The sequence below is a fragment of the Venturia canescens genome, chromosome 7 (assembly GCF_019457755.1).
Source record: "Venturia canescens isolate UGA chromosome 7, ASM1945775v1, whole genome shotgun sequence".
Lineage (NCBI taxonomy): Eukaryota > Metazoa > Arthropoda > Insecta > Hymenoptera > Ichneumonidae > Venturia > Venturia canescens.
The window spans coordinates 2,915,180-2,932,665 of record NC_057427.1 but is presented as its reverse complement, the minus strand read 5'-3'; the positions used below and the strand labels follow the sequence as shown (position 1 = coordinate 2,932,665).

At 43.1% G+C, this 17,486-nt stretch overlaps 1 protein-coding gene and 1 long non-coding RNA gene across 3 annotated transcripts in view; one reads left to right on the top strand and one right to left on the bottom strand.

Moving 5' to 3' along the window:
* The first annotated feature begins 525 nt into the window (after positions 1-525).
* LOC122413414 (band 4.1-like protein 4) overlaps positions 526-17,486 on the top strand; it is a 25,694-nt gene continuing 8,733 nt past the window's right edge. The window contains exons 1-4 of one of the 2 annotated variants that reach the window (XM_043423737.1): positions 526-1,103; positions 4,611-5,020; positions 14,125-14,229; positions 15,340-15,479. In XM_043423737.1, the coding sequence (XP_043279672.1) occupies positions 4,907-5,020; positions 14,125-14,229; positions 15,340-15,479 (359 nt within the window). In that variant the 5' untranslated portion in view covers positions 526-1,103; positions 4,611-4,906. Of the gene's footprint in view, positions 1,104-4,610; positions 5,021-13,674; positions 13,708-14,124; positions 14,230-15,339; positions 15,480-17,486 lie in introns of those variants that run through there. The other variant, XM_043423736.1, reaches the window with a different exon arrangement.
* LOC122413430 (uncharacterized) lies at positions 9,248-10,532 on the bottom strand. The gene is made up of 2 exons (XR_006261546.1): positions 9,675-10,532; positions 9,248-9,602 (listed from the first exon to the last, which is right to left on the bottom strand). It is a non-coding gene; the product is annotated as an uncharacterized lncRNA (long non-coding RNA).

Sequence of the window (17,486 nt, the reverse complement as noted above, 5' to 3'; positions counted from 1 at the left end):
GAATCAAATTAGAGCTTTAGAGATGATCCGAAAACTTGTGCTAAAAGAAAAAGCAATCCTCGTTACAATTGAATTTTATTAAGCACGCGAGTGCTCTTCGGGTATATACCGTGAAATTGAAGTATTTCGCAAAGCCATTTTGTAGAAAGGACCGGCACGTGCTGAAAATACAAAAATCAGGAAATCCTTCGGAGAATGTTACGACGAAGATGGCTAGAAGCGGCGCCATCGTATATTCTCTTTGGTTGGTGCGGATGCACATTTCTCGTTACGATATCGCGGGATCGCTCGACGGGGCGAACGGGAAACCAAGAAAGGGTTGAAGGCAAAGTTTGAGTCATGTACGTATAGAGGAAAGAGGGCGGCAGGGGGACGGACGACGAATGAGAAGGAGAAAAGGAAAGAGCGAAGCTTCGCAGCACGGATACCGGACAAGCGTCGCGAACCACGGTGTAAAGTCATACTATCGGAATCCTCCTCCACTCTCCTCCACTCTCGACTCGGTTCTCAGTCTGATCCAAGCTACCGCTCGGGTCAGCAACTCCGTTCGCAGACTCAGGGCGACCGAGTAGTGTTTCGTGCGCGCGCCGCCCCGGTGCGTCGTCGTACCAATTCTTCTTCTTCTTCTTCTTCTTAACTCTTCCGCGACTTGTTCCAACCGGCTTTTAACGATACTTTTTTTATTTTTGACGTTTTTACACCGATCCTGAGTAACAATAAACCGAATATTTATTACCACACGTCTCGTCTTACGTTTTTCCAAATATTTTGACTTATCTGATATCACGAAATTGAATGAAAATCGAATAAAGTATTCGACGCGATTATTGCCACAATTTTTTCTAATGATTTCTCGAAACATGTGAAAAATCTTTGTTTACACTAAAATTTCTCTGGCTCGTTTCGACCGGGTTTGCTATATAATTTGCTTCGTTTGCTCATCGAAAGTGACGTGTCTTCCCCCGAGTGCAAACACTTCTCGTCCGTTTACCGCCAACGAGAGCAAGAGTGACATGAGACACTGGTGCCAAGAATTTTCATCCTAATCACACACGACCAAGAATTCTTGTGACGAGTCAACAAAGCATTTTGAAAGCATCGAGGTTGGTTTTTATTTCAAATAATACAAACATCAATTGTATTTTTTCTTTTGACGAAATCTCCTTAAGGAGCCCTCTACCATTTACTGTCGCAACAATAATGCACAATTGTCAGAATAAACGATCTAAAAATTTCGGCTATCAAGTGACAAAGAAATCCAATGTGGCTCGTGCAGAAAATCGTAAACGGTGGTGACAGATGGACTCGATTTCATATTTTGTCATGCATTGATACTAAATTGCCGGGCCGGTGTTTCGAAAAAAATCAAAAAAGCGTTCTCCATTGGACCCAATGCTACCCTGCTCCGTCAACATTTTTTATCCAACCCCAATAAATTTGGACACTTACAATGGGATTGGATCAACGAATCCGAAGAGATCAAAACGAATAAAAAATTAGACACGAAATCATGCATGACAAAAAGAATGTTCTTTAGATATTTGATGTTAAATCGGTATCGCGTTTTGCTTAAGGGCGATTTTCACTTTAACAATTATAATGATAACTCTTCGAAGACTTCGACTAACAGTCGACAGAAGAGAAAGATCCGGTTGTCCTGCGAAAAAACGACTGCGAACAACGGAATTCAGAAACTCGGTAATTACGTTAACCGGTCGTGGAAATTGTCATTGAAATAACCGATTTCCTCTGAAATCGGTATTTTTGCATGGCCTAAAAAAATCTGCTCGCGCGCGGCCCGTCGGAAGGGCGGCCGGCGGGGAGGGGAGAGAAAATGACAAAAGAGGGGGGGTCGTGTTACCGTCGTTGATCTTGGGACTGTCGGTACGCGTACTCGGTGTCGTGCGAGGAGGAACGCTCGCGGGCAATCTCAACTTCGAGGTTACTCCGTCCTTGCGTACTCGGGATCAACATACATTAAATAAACACGTATATAGAAGACAACGCATTATACTGACAATGAGTGAAACTCAAAGGATCTTTGCACGCGTAATAGTAGGCGTAAAATGTACATCATTCATCATGGTCTTTATTTTCACACGATACAAAATTACTTCGAATAGAAAAAGTGACTTTCATTTTATTTTCTTCAATAGTTCTCCATTTCCTGGAGTTTTTTCATCAAATTTCGACGAAATGCAATTTCACAGTACACCGTTTTCTCCATTATTAAAAAATACGCAGCAGAGAACAATGTGCTATAAAACTTCACTATCGCATACGCGGAGCATTTAATGCTGAAAAAAAAAACGTCACGCGTGCTCGAGCCGTTGTAAGGTTATGTTCGATTGCACAAATTTTCGAAGTAAATTCATTCGTAAATTCAGCGTTTGGTTTTCTCGTAAATTCAACTTTTCGTACTTGGCTATTACCGTTCGTCGAGAATAATTTTTGAAAAAACGCGCACAATAAAAGTGCCCGTGGGATTTGACTGTTTACCGGAAACGGGAGAAATGTGTCTATAATTATGTGTATATACATTATTGAGCACAATTCGTGCCTCGTTTGTGCGATTATGAGGCGTGAGAAGAAGATTAATTAGCGGAGAATACCCTATATAGGATATGAGGGCTTTGTTGTTACTTTTTTTATCTCCTTTCATTATTATTTTAATCGTTGAGGCACAAATAGAAGGGAAATTCCGTGCGAACGTTGCATCCGGTGCGTGCGCCAGTGCAACATTCGTGTACGCATCATTTAATCGTTATTACACTGTTTCACATACGCGAGATTCTCGTGCAAACATCTGAAAATTGCAATCTTGGAAAAACAACAGAAACGATGACGATGTATTTTCATTTTCTTGAACTCTCTTGATCGAAGATCGAAAAAAATCGTACGCCTTTTCAAAAAGATTACACGAACGCGTCGACGGAGAATTTCAACGACAAAAATGCGTACTAAAAATGACCTCTGTGTGAATACAGCTTTCGGGCAGTGGGGCGGCGCTGAGATCGCCGGGCCAATCAGATCAATCGAGTACTTGATCCCCATTGGTCGTGCTCGTTTTTGTGTATTTGTGACGTTCGAAAGGAAAACAAGTTCGTTTCGCCAATGGACGTTTGTTGATCCTTCGTTATTGAATTCATTACGAGGTCAAAGTGATGTGGAGGAAAAAAAAAGAATTATTCATTTTTGATTGCTTTGCGTCTGATGTGGAGATGCACAAAGTGAGTCCGCGGAATATTTATTTTCGCTCGATCCCTTTGACCCCCGACGCTTTCCGGCACTCGAAAAAATATTAATTGGACAGAGAGAGGGGCTCGAGAGAATATTATTTGAGAGTGCAGAAACACGATTTTCGTTTGTGAAAGTGTATTCCGAAAAACACACCGCGAGGGCGCCTCGGCAGGAACGATTTTATCGGAAATGTGTCGATTCACCAGAAAATATCAATCGCTCGATTTTCGTGCAAATAAATCCTACGAAATAGCGAACATGCGATTAAACCCATCGGGGCTAATGGTTCGCGAATGAAAATCGCGAACAGCGCCGCCTCGATCGCGTGCTACTCGACGAAAAATGTGAATAAAACAAATTTCGGTGGTCTTGTTTCGAGCTCGAATTTAATCAACGCGATCCGCGTTAAAGCTGAAGCGCGAGATCTCGTCGCGTGACTCGATCGCCAATTGTAAATTATCCACACCCTCCGATATATTCCTCCTGTATATCTATATACGTGCGTTTATATGTGTACATTACGAAAGGCGAGAACGAATAAAAGACGACGAGATGCAGAGAGAACTATGAGATAACGGTAAAGGCACGAAGTAACGGCGAGTTTCGTCGCCGGTCACCAAGCCGTTTTGTGTTGAAACTCACACACGCTCTCTTTCACAGGCCCCAATCGAAGGAGCTTCGATTTTCCTGATAATCGAAGAAAAATTCGAGCTCGGGAAAAATCCCGAAAATCAGAGGAACAATTAATCAGATTATTTGTGCATTTTTTCTCGCCTGAAACTCGACACAATTTATTCGATTGTGCATTCGCGAGCGCTCTTTCGTCGTATTTTACTCGCTTTTTTTTGAGGTTAAAAACAAATCCAAAAAATAATCGACGTCCTCAAAAAGACGTCAAATCTTTCATTACCTTCAACGAGATCTGGATGGGCTCAAAGAGAGAAAAGAGAGTGGGGGAGAGGAGGAGAGAAAGATCGTTAGTCAATGTTTCCTTTTAAGGAGTCACGAGAGTGTTTTTTTTTTTTTTTTCAATATTTTTTCTTCGTCCCGCTCATTAGTTCCACGGGTGATTTTTTCCTGCCTTCTCGTCCCTCGGCTCGTGAAATCTTTGAAGCGTGAGAGATCGACTTTGAAGTTTTTCGGTTGATCTCTTCAATCGAATCGCCTCGGGCGACTAACCCACACGCGAATGTCCGCGTACGTTGATTTGTAAAAAGCGAAATGGTGTAATCGATTTAGTGCAATGCGCGAGGCCTTAATTATGCGCTGCTCGCCTCCGTTTCATTTTTTACCTCTTCATTCTCGAGCATTTTAATATTTAGGATTAAACATGTGCATAAATTGACGTTTTTGTTTTTATCGATCGACAGTTGACGCGCATTGAGCACTCGCCTACGAGAAAAATACTTGGAACCCTCGTAATCCGACGTTGACGACGAAAAAAATTGATCGGGCCCGTTTATTCTCCGTCCGGGATGTTCAGATATCGAGGAACCGATGAAAGCTGAATTCTGATGCTGTGAGCGGCCGCACACACGGGGAAGGAAGGGAAACGCCACGTGCACGGGAAACGAGCTCGTGGAACCGGAAGTCCAAGATTCATTTACGTATTGGGAGACCGCGAGGGAAAGGACCGAGAGACAGAGGCAAATAACTCGCAAGTGCAATGGTCGTCGAATGGCTGTGTCCGGGATTGAGACCCACGGGAAATCGAAGACCTCGTCAGCTTCATTGCAAAGTCATTTTGCTCGATGAGCACGAACTCGTGCAAGACGTTCTGGTGAGCAAGTGACGTTTCTACTTTTTTTTTCGATCCAGACCTTTTTTACTCTCAATTGTACCGTTGCTATTATTTCAATATTTATGACTCAAGGGAACGTGCTTCCCGAGCGGATTTTGAGGAGGGAAGTTCGCACCGGCGATGAAATTACAAATTTTTGTAATTCTTTTTGTCAACTTCGATTTTGGGATGAGGATTCCCGGACTCATTGCACTCTTCTTCGTTTTTATATCTACAGGAAATTCTACTGAAAAAAAACATCGTGAATGAATTGGCTGGAAGAAAAAGTTCATTTTGGAAATGAAGAATAATACGAGGACGGCGTTTTATTAAGTCTTGTGGTCCGCTGCATATTGACGGACCGGAAAAAAGTCCTGCAGTAACCGCTTCCAGCGACGGTGCGCACAGCCTCGTGCCTTCGTCCCACGCTTTTCCTTCCTTCTCTTTCTCCGCCTCGTTCTCACTCGATTCTCCGTTTCACGGGGAATCGGCGACTCGTCGATCGTCGCTTTCCAGGGACGCGTGTTGCAAATCAAGGGGAAAGAACAGAAAGAGGGAGAAACGGAGAGAAAGTGATGAGATGCTTTTATCGTAACCCGAAGCAATCGCTTCGGAGCATGTTCCATTCGTGCGTGATAATTAGATTAGTAGATCTGCTGTAAAATGAAACAAGGGAGCCCGATATGATCTGCAGAAATACAGAAATTAAATCCGCGCCTCGGCGTTTGCTTACGAAAATTGCAACAGGACGAAAAGGAACGAATTGAAATTCTACAAAATGAGAATAGTTGAGCCAAGTACCCTGTGTCAAAAAAAATCGATCCAGAGATCAGTGAAATTGTTGAGCACGCGAGAATGAGAGAGAGAGAAAGAAATTTCCTCGACGTTATCTCTTTGCATGTGACAACGTGCTTTCTTCCGTTTTCTCCGAGTTTACTCGAGTCCTCTTTCATTTCGCCGAGTGCTTCTCGCCAGCGAGAAAATGCAGCCTCACTCTGCTATCTTTAGTCGAATACGCCCCAACATAGGAAAAAGTAAAATAAAACAAATGTATTCTCCACGGTTTGAGCCTCCGAAAGCGTGAAATCCGAGGATCCTCGACCGTTAACCCTGGCTTGGATTGTGCTCCAAAGAGAAATGATTATCAGAAAAAATATTCCATCAGAGAGAAATCATTCGAATCTCTCTCTCTCTCTCTCTCTCTCTCTCTCTCTCTCTCTCTCTCTCTCTCTCTCTCTCTCTCTCTCTCTCTCTCTCTCTCTCTCTCTCTGTTTCCCTCCCTTTCTCAGTGTCGTGAAAAAAAACGTTGAGCATAAAAAAATAGCTGTCATACCTGACGTTTTCCTCGAGGGCAACGCGTAACCACACACGAGGATAAAATATGGACTACGAGGAGAGCAGAGAGGCTCGGACATTCGTGATATTTCTCGGCTCGGCTACTTCTCTGTTATTAGATGATGTACGAAAATTGGCGTGCACCCTTGCCTTTCAGGCTTTCGTATACACCGGTAATTCACGCCGCTTTTAGGACTCCCCTTCCTCCGCTTGTCCTGCTCGTGCTCCTCCCTTCTTTTCCTCCGCTCGAGTTCACGAGCTCCCGAAGAGAATTCGCCTGGAGCACTGTCTTCCTTCATCTCGCTCCTCGCCATTATTGGGCGCAAGGAAATGGAAGAGGAAGGAAAAAACGCGGTGCTGGGAGGGAGGAAAAAGTTGGAGAGAAAAAGAGGCCAAAAAATATGGGAGAGAGGGGTGGAGTACGGCGGTGATGAAAGGAGGAAGGAGGAGATAAAAGTAGGAAAATGTGGAATATTAAAGAGACGAGAAAGTAAGAAAAATAATGCGAGAGAAATAGCGTGGAAAGTGAAGAACGAAGAAAAGGGGGGGGGGGCAGGCGGAAAGAATCGAGGAAGGAAAAAACGCAAAAAATAAATAAAATGAGACGAAAAAAATGAGAGTAGTATCGAGGCAGAAGCAAAGCCACGCTCTGTCATTAAGTGAGCGCGCGGCCAGTCAAGAGTGCGTACCCGCGCGGTATTATTGTACGGACGTCGGAGGGAGGAGAGAGAAAATGAAGAAAAAAATGGTTATCAGCCCGGAGGGCCTCTAAAATCGCGGTAGTGCATATAGTTGGCGAATACCCCGAACACGCCCGAGAATAACAGAGCGTTTAGGTTCTCTTCTTTTCGCCCCGAGCTCCTTTCCCCCCTCCTCCGTCCTCGTTCCTCACCGCCCAACCCTTAAATTCAAAAGCCTTAAATTCCTGGATAACTCTCCTCCGCCGTTGAACCTTTCGGCATTATAGACCGGCGTCCTCTTCTCGAGATATATGAACTTTTCAAATATTCGTATCTCAAGATTCATCGTGAATTAAATCCTCTCGTTATCGCCGTTCGTCGTCGCCCTTCGTACGACTAATTATCACAATTTTCACATTTTTTTTCAAACAAATACCTCGGAGAGGTAGTATCATTTCGGAGGGATAAAAAGTTACGGAAAAAATGATTTATTATCGAATCAGTTGCGATAATGGAAGTACAATAATAATATCACTGTTACGATTCTTCCCTTTGATAATAATAATTCTCATAATTCATAGCGGAGTGCGCAATCGCATCCGGGATGATGGTGCATACTGCGCTGAATATAATAAAAGAGCGCGAGAAGCAGAAGCAGAGAAAGAGTAAAAACACGCACACAGACACTCGCGCACAGCCCGATGAATTAATCCGATTTTTATTCTTATTTCATTCTTACATCATTTGATAAACGACAGAACGTGTACGAGATATTCCGCGTGTGTGAGCGTTGGCCAGGGAGCTTCCGGGGCCGCCAGCTGGAAGACCGGTCTCCTGCTCGCGTAGGACGAGCGCTCTTGATTAGAAAACTCATCTTTTACCTCTGGAGCTCTCGCCATTTTTTCCCATCTCATGTTTTTATCCTTCTCATTTCTCATTTTAACATCGTACGAGAATTTCCCTAGAGCTTTGCTTTCATACGTTTGTGGACGGGGACGTCCGCGGACTCGGGGAACGAAAAACACAACGAAGGAAAAGGAGGCGGAAAAAGAAAAGAAAAAAGCCGATGGGGATATCGAGATAATCCGTTCTATACGCGTGACTGAATAAACGTGTACGCGTTTAACGTACCCTTTTCCGGCATAACTAGATATACCTCGCTGCGCGTCTATCTTACTCTTTATCTCGTGCGTGTGTTTGCGTTGTATCGAACCAACCCGCCGATAGTTGTCACCACCGCTGCTCACGTTCTCGCGCCTTTTCCTATACAAACACATTATTTTTATTCCTCTTTTTTCCAATCGTCGCACTTAATTCTTTAAAATCTTTCTTATCCCTTATTTTATGACTGTTTCAAACAAGTTAATCTTCCGGAAAGCGCATGATAAATGCCCTCTCGAATAACCGTCGAATACAAATCGATGAACGAACGCGTGTCCGAGTCTGCCGAATACAAAGACGCTACTCCCCGTTTCGTGCTTTCTTCGCAACTCGCTCGTAGCTAAATTCCTTCGCGCTAACACGGAATTTCAGTGCTTTTTTTCCTAGGATTATTCGTGAAACGACGTGGGATTATTTATTTTTCAAAATTCTCTAAATTCATTGTAAAAGTACGAAAAAGTGGGATCTCTAAAATAATTATCCGAAAATGGAGGTTAACTCGAAAATTTCGACGAAGATTGTGGCAGATTTGGAGGTTATCCTCAATTTTAACCGCGAGTGTAGTGCGCTTCCGATCGATTTAACCACTCCTGAAATATTTTTTCACGCTATGCGGCAATGCTAGGAGTCGATTACACGATTATTCGTTATTATTGTTATTAAAGCATTTCGAAGGGATAGTTGCTGAGACAGTGTATATGAAAGAAATCGGATAGTGTCGTTCTTGGCACGCAACACCTCGCGAACCGATTATTAGCCACATGAGTTCGGTTGGTCTCTCGAGGGACCGCAGACATGCTCCAGACCATCGCGTCAGAATCCTCGTTTTTTTTATTCCTCGTTCCATTTTCTCTCTTTTTCATTCCTGCTGGCTGCATCGCAGTTAACCAAACGCGCGTTTAATTATACACACTCTTGCCGTTTGTCCGCTAATTAGCGAATTATGCCGAGTTAGCGAAAATATTTTGTTTTATTACGTTTTTTTTTTAACTTACCGTTGAGGATGGAAAAAAGTTTGAAAATGAGCATAAGAACTGAGGGATCTCTGGTGTTGAGTATTATTGTCATTATTTTTTATTCAATTTTTTAATATCGTTACAATTGTCAATGGATAACACGAATTCGTCGATTGAGATCTCAATAAAATTGATACAAATTATTTATAAAAATTCATGCCCGTGTATGTAATGACGAAGAAAAATAAGCGTGGTTCCGGGCATGGCGACAGCATCAGAATTTGTATTCAAGGGGGTAAGCGAGCGGACGACTTTGGTATGCGAGCCATTATATATCTACCTTTTCACGTTTACCCTCTCTCCTTGCTCTTTCTCTCTTTCTCCTTCTCGTCTCCGTCTTTTCCTCGTTCTTCCTCCCCCTCGATTTTCGTTACAGCGTATTGTATTTTCCTACTCTCTTCGTCAACTTATATACGAGATAATAAAAATAATAATACTCATATTATACATATTTATACGTACGTATACGGATATTTCGTGACCTTAGCGATAAAAAGTCGTAACGACGAGAATTCGACATGCAAGCGTGGGCTGGTTCGCGACTTTTTCGCCAGGGAGGCTACTCGTCGCGTCGGAGTGACACGCCTGTGTCACGTTTCCGAACGACTCGCGATACCGAGAGTTACGTTACGTTACAGAGAAGAGCGTAATACAGCTCGTTCCAAAAACCTCGATGTTGCTAACCGAATTTATTCGAATTCGCAAACTTTGCGGAGAAACCTTTTCAACGCTTCTTTTTTAATTCTGCGATCGGTTGATTAAATCAAGCCCTTTCAAAGGACTTTCGAGACATCCTGTATATTTTCATAGCTTCTCCAACTCCTCCCTTGAGCTCTTATATTCTCTTCGTTATTTACTCAAATAGTTGTACCACGTACTGTACCGAGAACGTTATATGCAGAACCAACAGTTAGACTAAACTACGGTTTTCGTTGACTCGAGTGTAAGCAGACGGGATAATAATCGTTATTATACACTCGTCGTTTGCCTCATCCTTCCCTCTCCCTTTCACTCGCTCGGTGTAACGATTGGTAACGATCAACTCGCTTATAATTTTTTTTCATTATTACGTTGGCATCCGCGTTTGTCATGGTGCGACAGTTGGCAGAAGTTATTCCAGTCACAAGAGCCATTTTTGTTTTTCTAACCTCACTTTTTTCCTTCTACGTTTCTCTTTCGTGGCAAAAACTACGATGCGTATTCACTGTTATAAGACAATATTTCTCCAAAGAGTGAAGAAAAAATCCATCTTCGTGAACACATGTTGTAATCGAGAGCAAGTTCGTTGAGCCGAGGTGCTATTAAAGTAACACTACGATAATTCCGTAGCTCCCCGACAGAGTGTGCGCGCATAATGATAGATCATTCATCATGATTCTATCGTTAAAACGCTTCGTATACTTATGGTAAAGCAATAAGCTCAACCAGTATATATCTCGCAGGATATATGCGCTTCAATTTCGCCGCTAATACGAAAGAGCTGAGAGCCGAGAGAGGATGAAAAATCGAAAAATTCTCGGAATATATACATCGTCGGAGAAGAAACAGAATAAAAATCCAATTTCAACGAACGATTCGGCAAGAACTTTATGAAGATTTATGCAAGAAATGGCATAATTAGAAAAACTTGACGGTGAAAGTGCTATTTTCCGTGAAACAAACGGAACGCATTCTTCGTTCACGTAATTTTCCGTGTAAACGAACAAAAACAAGTGAGAGTCATAAGATTCGAGAAAGAATACGATTTTTTGTTTTTGTGCGTGTCGTTTGGCTTATTTTCAAGTGGAAAGGTAAAGAGTGGAGACACCCGAGATCGCTGGGTGTGTTTGCCCGTGTGCGTGTGTGTTTTGTATACAACGCAAGAAAGAAGCGCGCGAGCGAGTCGGGACTGTCGGGAGGAGAGCACGAGAGAGTCGTCGAGTGGAGCATCAGGGCATAGACCCTGAAAACTTCTTATACAACTTTGACTCTTTTCCATTGTGCACGCGTTACTCGTGCATTCGTACATAACCAACCGAGTAATTCGGATTTGTTTATACACATAAATTTCAAGTTCGTGTTAACTTCGAAAACGCACGGAAAGTTCATTTGAGAAGGTGAGAATCAAGCGACCGGTGCATCGACTCAAACATACGGACGATCATAAATCCAGCAGTAAAATAACCTATTTTCACAGTCGTGTTCATCACATTTTGTCACTATTTATTTATCCGAGAAAACGGTTGAGCTCGCGGCTGCCTGTACGAAATTCCCTCTTTTTTTATCTCCACCGCTTTTGTCCTTCGTTTTATCTTTCTCTGTTAGTGAGCTACATGCACCAGACGCACTGCCGATGCACTCGCGTATGCACCAGCAGCCACGAAGCCACGGATACCTGTGGGACGAAAAAAGGAAACGAGAATTCGAAATAAGAGGCAATTCGAACCACTGATTTTTTTCTTATCGTAAATTTGTCCGCCGGCGTGGTTCTACAGTTGCGGGGATCGCGATAAAAAAAAAAGTCAGCTCATAGCTTCCGTAGAGGGCGACGATCGTTTTAAGGCCTTTATTTGACTCTTTTTTGCTTCGATTCTTGCAAAATGGTGGAAATTTCATTCCCCACGATGATTTTCTTCTGCAAATATTAACTCGCATTCAATGTGGTTACGAATAACTCGAACGTTACGAAAACTTGGGCAGATTTTTTAGTCTTTTTGTTAAGCGGGGCAGCCCGAGGCTAAGGAAAAGGATTGAAAGGATGCAGACAGGTGTGAGGTTCGTTTGGGGCGGAATATCCCATATATGTATTTTTGATGCGTCGAGATTCGAACGCCTCGTTGCCATTGACCTCAAGATGGAACTCGACGTAACCGAGCGAACGAAAGCGAAGTCGGAGAAAGAGTGAGCGAGCGAGAGGGCGGGGGGGGGGGGGGGGGGGGAAGAGAAAGAGTGGAAGAGTGCAGTTGAGGAGAATCGAAGAATACGACGAAAACTCGTTTTCTACAAAAGCCCCGGGTGCATAAAGTTTTAACAATTTTTATTCTCCATCCGTCTCCGTACGTGCCTTTTTCGAGGACATACGGAGCAAAAATCCCATGAAAAAGGGCAGACAAAAAAGAGCGAAAAAATGTGACGGGCCGTCCGAAGTCGCGGAGATTCGTCGAAAAAAAAGCGAAGCGAATTGCGTGTTTAGAACATATAACGAAAAGAGCCGAGAGCATCGATTATTACACGCTATGACTTTTTCTACCTTCGCTATTTTCTTCTTTCACGCTAAAATGGAGAATTTCAAGAGCTAACGAGAGGAACACGAAACCGCAGAAGCGAGGCTGAACGATCGCTAATTATGAGATTTGAAAAACGAACTCCTCGTCTCTATTTTCTCTATTGGCCACTTATTTCTTCCTCCCGAGCCTTTTCTTATATTTATCCTTTCTCAGCTCGAGAAAAAAATTACTTCGTCTGCCTCACAGTCTCGTCGAGATTTACTATTATCGTAAAGGAGAGAAGAGTTTAAGCTTCGCGCCAAGCAGCATGAATCATTCTTCGACTGCACGCACATCCCGGACCCGTTCACTTTACCACGCACATCTTTTCAGAGCGTCGCGCTCTTTCAGCCATTTTTCTAAACACTTTTCATTTATCAAAAATAATGTGAAAACGTCGCTTTTTCTTTCTCCACTCGACAAACTCGTGATAATGGCCGCATTATTTTCTCTAGACAAAAGATTTACGACTTTAATCGAAACAAGCTATTCGTTCTGCTGATAGAAACAAAGAAGCGACAACTGAATTTTGCACCCGTTGAACGCACACGGCGACACGTCACTCGATTTTTCGCGGGAACCAGAGTAAAGTCGTTTTTTCTTTATTCATTTGACGAATTGACGAAAGTACAGCTGTAGTTTCGTTTGAATGAAAAATAATTAAAAAAAAAAAAAAAGAAACAATACATCAATCAAACGGATTGATTTTGGCGACGAAAAGAGCGAAGCGGAAACTCGAATTTTGCAGGTTAGAAAAAAACGATGTATCGCAACTCGACGCTCGTAGCGCCGTGTTTAGAAACTAACATATTTGAGGAGTGCGATTGTCACGGTTGCCTGATTTCAGTGGGAACCGGAAATGCTCGATTACGATCGAGCTCTTCCCTCGCGTAGCCAGTTGTATAAAAAGAGAGAAAAGCAACTCGAGTTTTCACCAGTCGGGGGGATAGCAAGAGTGAAGAAAACAACGGACAAGGGAGTGAGAGAAGAGAGAAAAACATTGGACGCAACGAGTACAAAATGCGTGACACGCTTCTATGAACATCATAGACATTAACGGTGGAACGAGAGAATATACACACAGGGGGGCGCTCTCATCGGTTTGTTTGCGTTCCTGGCACTTTGCGGCTCGACGCAACGCCGAGAAAACATTTATAAAAAGCATTTTAATCTTTTACAGTGATTTCTCGAGGCCAGAGAATTTTGAATATTTAAAAAAATGTCAACGCGGAATGCTAACTTGGGGAAATGTACGAAGAGAGTTTTGTTTTTTGAAAGCGATAAATTTTTCGAAAAGAATTGAGGTTATGTTCTCCCATCGGAAGCGAAGAATCGTTTTCTTTCTTTTCGTTTCTCACCGAACGAAATACAAGATTCCAAGAGTCGATCGATTGATCGATTTACCGAACTTTGCACCATATTTTTAAGTATTTTCAGTTTTTCTCAGTAATTCTCGATTCGCGTGTTTACTACCGACACCGATCAATCTTTGCCTCGAGCTTCCCGAGGGCAATGTAGAAGGATAAAGATCGAGTCTCGTCGTTTCCATCCTTCATTACACAATGATAATTATGCACTTGGCTCGCTGACCAGTCCCAATTCCTTCCTTTTTTTATACCTTTTTAACCCCTAATTTACTCACTCATTTTTTTCTTATTCTGTTGCAGAGCTCGAATCTCGGCCAAGAATTGCTCGATCGAGTTTTCAGGCATCTCAACCTCCTCGAGACCGCGTATTTCGGGCTCCGATACCTCGATCACGAGAATCAAACGGTGAGAAATATTCTCTTCGAAACAAAGCTACAAAAATTTTTTAAGTATAAAATTTTTCCCTCGTATCAACGTTCGAAATGAATCAAATGATAACTGTTGCAAAATATTTGTTTCGAATCGATCGAAAATTCGGTACTTAACCTCAATTTTTTCCTTGCACAAAAACACTGCGGTGTTCAACTTCGCGAACGAAGAGCACTGAAATTAAACGGAGAGTCAAACAAAAAATGTCATATCCGCGAAAACGGAAGAAATGAAAAAATAGCGAGAATAAAAAGAGCAAAAAAATGAGCGTTTTCGAGTGTTGACGACAAGTGAGAATGAAAATTGTAGCAATCCATTGATTTTGTCAGTCCGGGCTTATGATGCGAAACGAACGAGAACATCGAAAGGCAGAAATGTCTCGTTGCGTTGCGTTCCGGCGGGGGGGGGGGAGGAGCAGAGAGAATTAAGGGGGGATTTCAATATTCTTGCAAATTGAATTCACATAAGAACCCCTCCCAGTTTCAAATTAATTCGCTCGTGTTGGTCATAAATCCTTGCTGGAGTGGAACTGCCGGGATTCATGAAGTTCTCTTTTTCCATTTGCCTCTCTCTCTCTCTCTTCCGGAGAGCCGATCTGGTTGATAGCTCGACTCGAGACTGAAAGAACTCAACTCGACATCCTCACTCTCTCCAAAGAGAACCGAGAAGGAGCGAGGGGGGGGGGGGGGAATTTATCATTATAGGGAAAATTCTTGGCAATTTCCGGTTGGTCCGAACGAGGAGGCGTCGTCGTTTTCCGGTTAACTCGCTCCTCTCCGCGCACATCGGACTGCGAGCGAGAACGTTCAAAGGTCGATTTTATGCCCATAAAAAATTGAGGCGGGAATTATTCGTTGCCTAGAGTGGAAAAAAGTGTCTCGAATTCACGAATTTTCAATCTCTCGATCGTCGAACCATTGGGAAACGTTTAATCAAGTGACCCGGAAGCCCCAGACTCTTCGCTTCGTTTCTCAGTCCCCCCATGAAAAATCGCTCAATCTAATATCGCACTTACTTCTGACAGATAATATTAAAATAGAATCATCATTAAAATTTCTTCACTCATTCGTTTTTTATTCCTCACAGCAATGGCTAGATCCGAGCAAAAAAGTCAGCAAGCAGCTGAGAACGAGAAAAGGAGAGCCAACCTCGGACACTCACACCCTCTACTTCGGTGTGAAATTTTATGCTGCCGATCCTTGCAAACTCATAGAAGAAATCACCAGGTGAGTCCTCCTCCACGTGGGACAAAATGCACAGCGTGCTCCCACCATCTAACGCGCTTTTCCACATTTTTTCTAGGCTCCGTCAGCACCCATAATATTCAGAAGTTTTTCCATTAATTTGCTGGTGATTCTCCTTCGAACGGATTTCATCCTGATAAATTGGAATCATTAAATTCATTTGATAAAATGGAAAGGAAAAAATTTAGTTAATTGAATGGAAAAATTGAAATGAAAAAGAAATTTTAATTGGAATGATAAATAACTATTCTGTTCCAGCGAAAGAGTGTAAAGAAATGACGGAATTGGAAGAATTTCTTCGAAGTTGGAAATTCAGAAAAGCTTTCGGATTTGGGGCACCCCGTAGATGAGTCAGAAAACGAGATCCGACTCGATCTATATGCTAATGTTTGGCTCTCCTTCTTTTTATCGCCTCGTGCGAGAAACTATGAGCGATCGTAGTCCGGATAGGAAACGAGGCGAGAGCAAGAAAGCATCGATGCAAAAAAGGAGAGCGATGTCCCGGAGCTCCGATGAAACGTCCCATTGCGTGTGAAAAACTTCAGTCTTTTGCTCTATTTATTTCCGGCACTTTCATGCACGAGGTTTTCCCTTCGAAATGCGAAAATCCAGTCTGAGTTGTCATTGCCCCGTTTCCAGATTCTCGGTATCGAGAACTTTTTCATTATTTTTTAAATGATGAAAAAAATATTATTCATCAGAAGCGAGGAAGAAGCTCCTCGGAATGGAAAATTTTCCAAAAGATTGCGCGACCTGAGCGCGATGCTCGATGGCTCATCCGTTCGTACCCGTTGTACAATAATCTCATGACGTTTCGAGAAGAGCGTATGCTCAAACTCTCCGTCATTTTTCCTCTCCGTTCCTTCAGGCCCGCGCTTCGGGCGTTTTGCGAAAGCTGGAACGAGAAAGAGAGAGAGAGAGAAAACGTGGAGTATCTCGCCCCGGCAATTAACCCAACTCACCAATTACTCGCGAACGAAAAGGGGTAAATTATAGAGCTCGGAGGCGCGGGCGCGTGTAGCAAAACGCAAGACGTTCCGTTCCCCCCCTACAGAGCGTATTTGTACTTGTACACACAGACACGCACACCGGTTAAGCACTCCTTGAGGCACCGAATTCGCACTTTGTTTTTTTCCTCCCCCATCCCGCCCCCCTTTGTTTCGATCTTAGCGTTCATTCTTTCGCGTTAGCCGAGCCCTCCTTTCCGCACTGCCTTCGTGAATGATCCTCTGGGATTTTGCCCCCGGGCATTTTTCTAAAGATCATCCTGCCTTCCACCGAGAGAATATCTCCTCTCGACCTCCCTCATAGACCCAAATTGCCCCGACGTTTTTACACTCCCGTGCGCGCACGCATGCCCGAAAAAATAGCAGAAAAGCTATACACCATCAATAACCTTCGAGCTGACAAAGAAAAAACCGCGGAGCCTAAAACCAAATTCGCGGGAGAGGAAAGAAAAAATTTATTTCGCGTCTCGAAATACTTGGAACGTCAATCAAATTTGTAACGTTGCAAGACAAAAACCATCATTTTTTAGAATTTACGAACGAGACCCAATGCGAAAAGGGAGCAAAAATTCTTTCGGTTTTTTCAATCCCTCAAAGGAAATAAATCATCAAACATATTCAGCCCTTCAAGAATAATTGTTTCCTCTTTTCATTCCATTGGAGACGTGACTTTATTTGTTTTCGTTTGATCTACATTCGGTTATGAAAATTAGGGCAAAAGGTACGTGACAATCGGCAAAGTCTGTTCTTCCATACGCGCAAATTTGCGTAGGCGTAAACGTGCTCCTTTGTTCCGTAAGCCAACTTTCCTGCGGAATCGATTTGCGGTTTGTGTCAGTCCCCCCCTCTTTCCCGGACGCCCCACGCCGCCCGCTAACCGGTCGCTCTCGTCAACCAGTCTAAATCCTCCCGCGACGATATTTAAATCCTGTTTTACTCTCTCTCTCTCTCTCTCTCTCTCTCTCTCTCTCTCTCTCTCTCA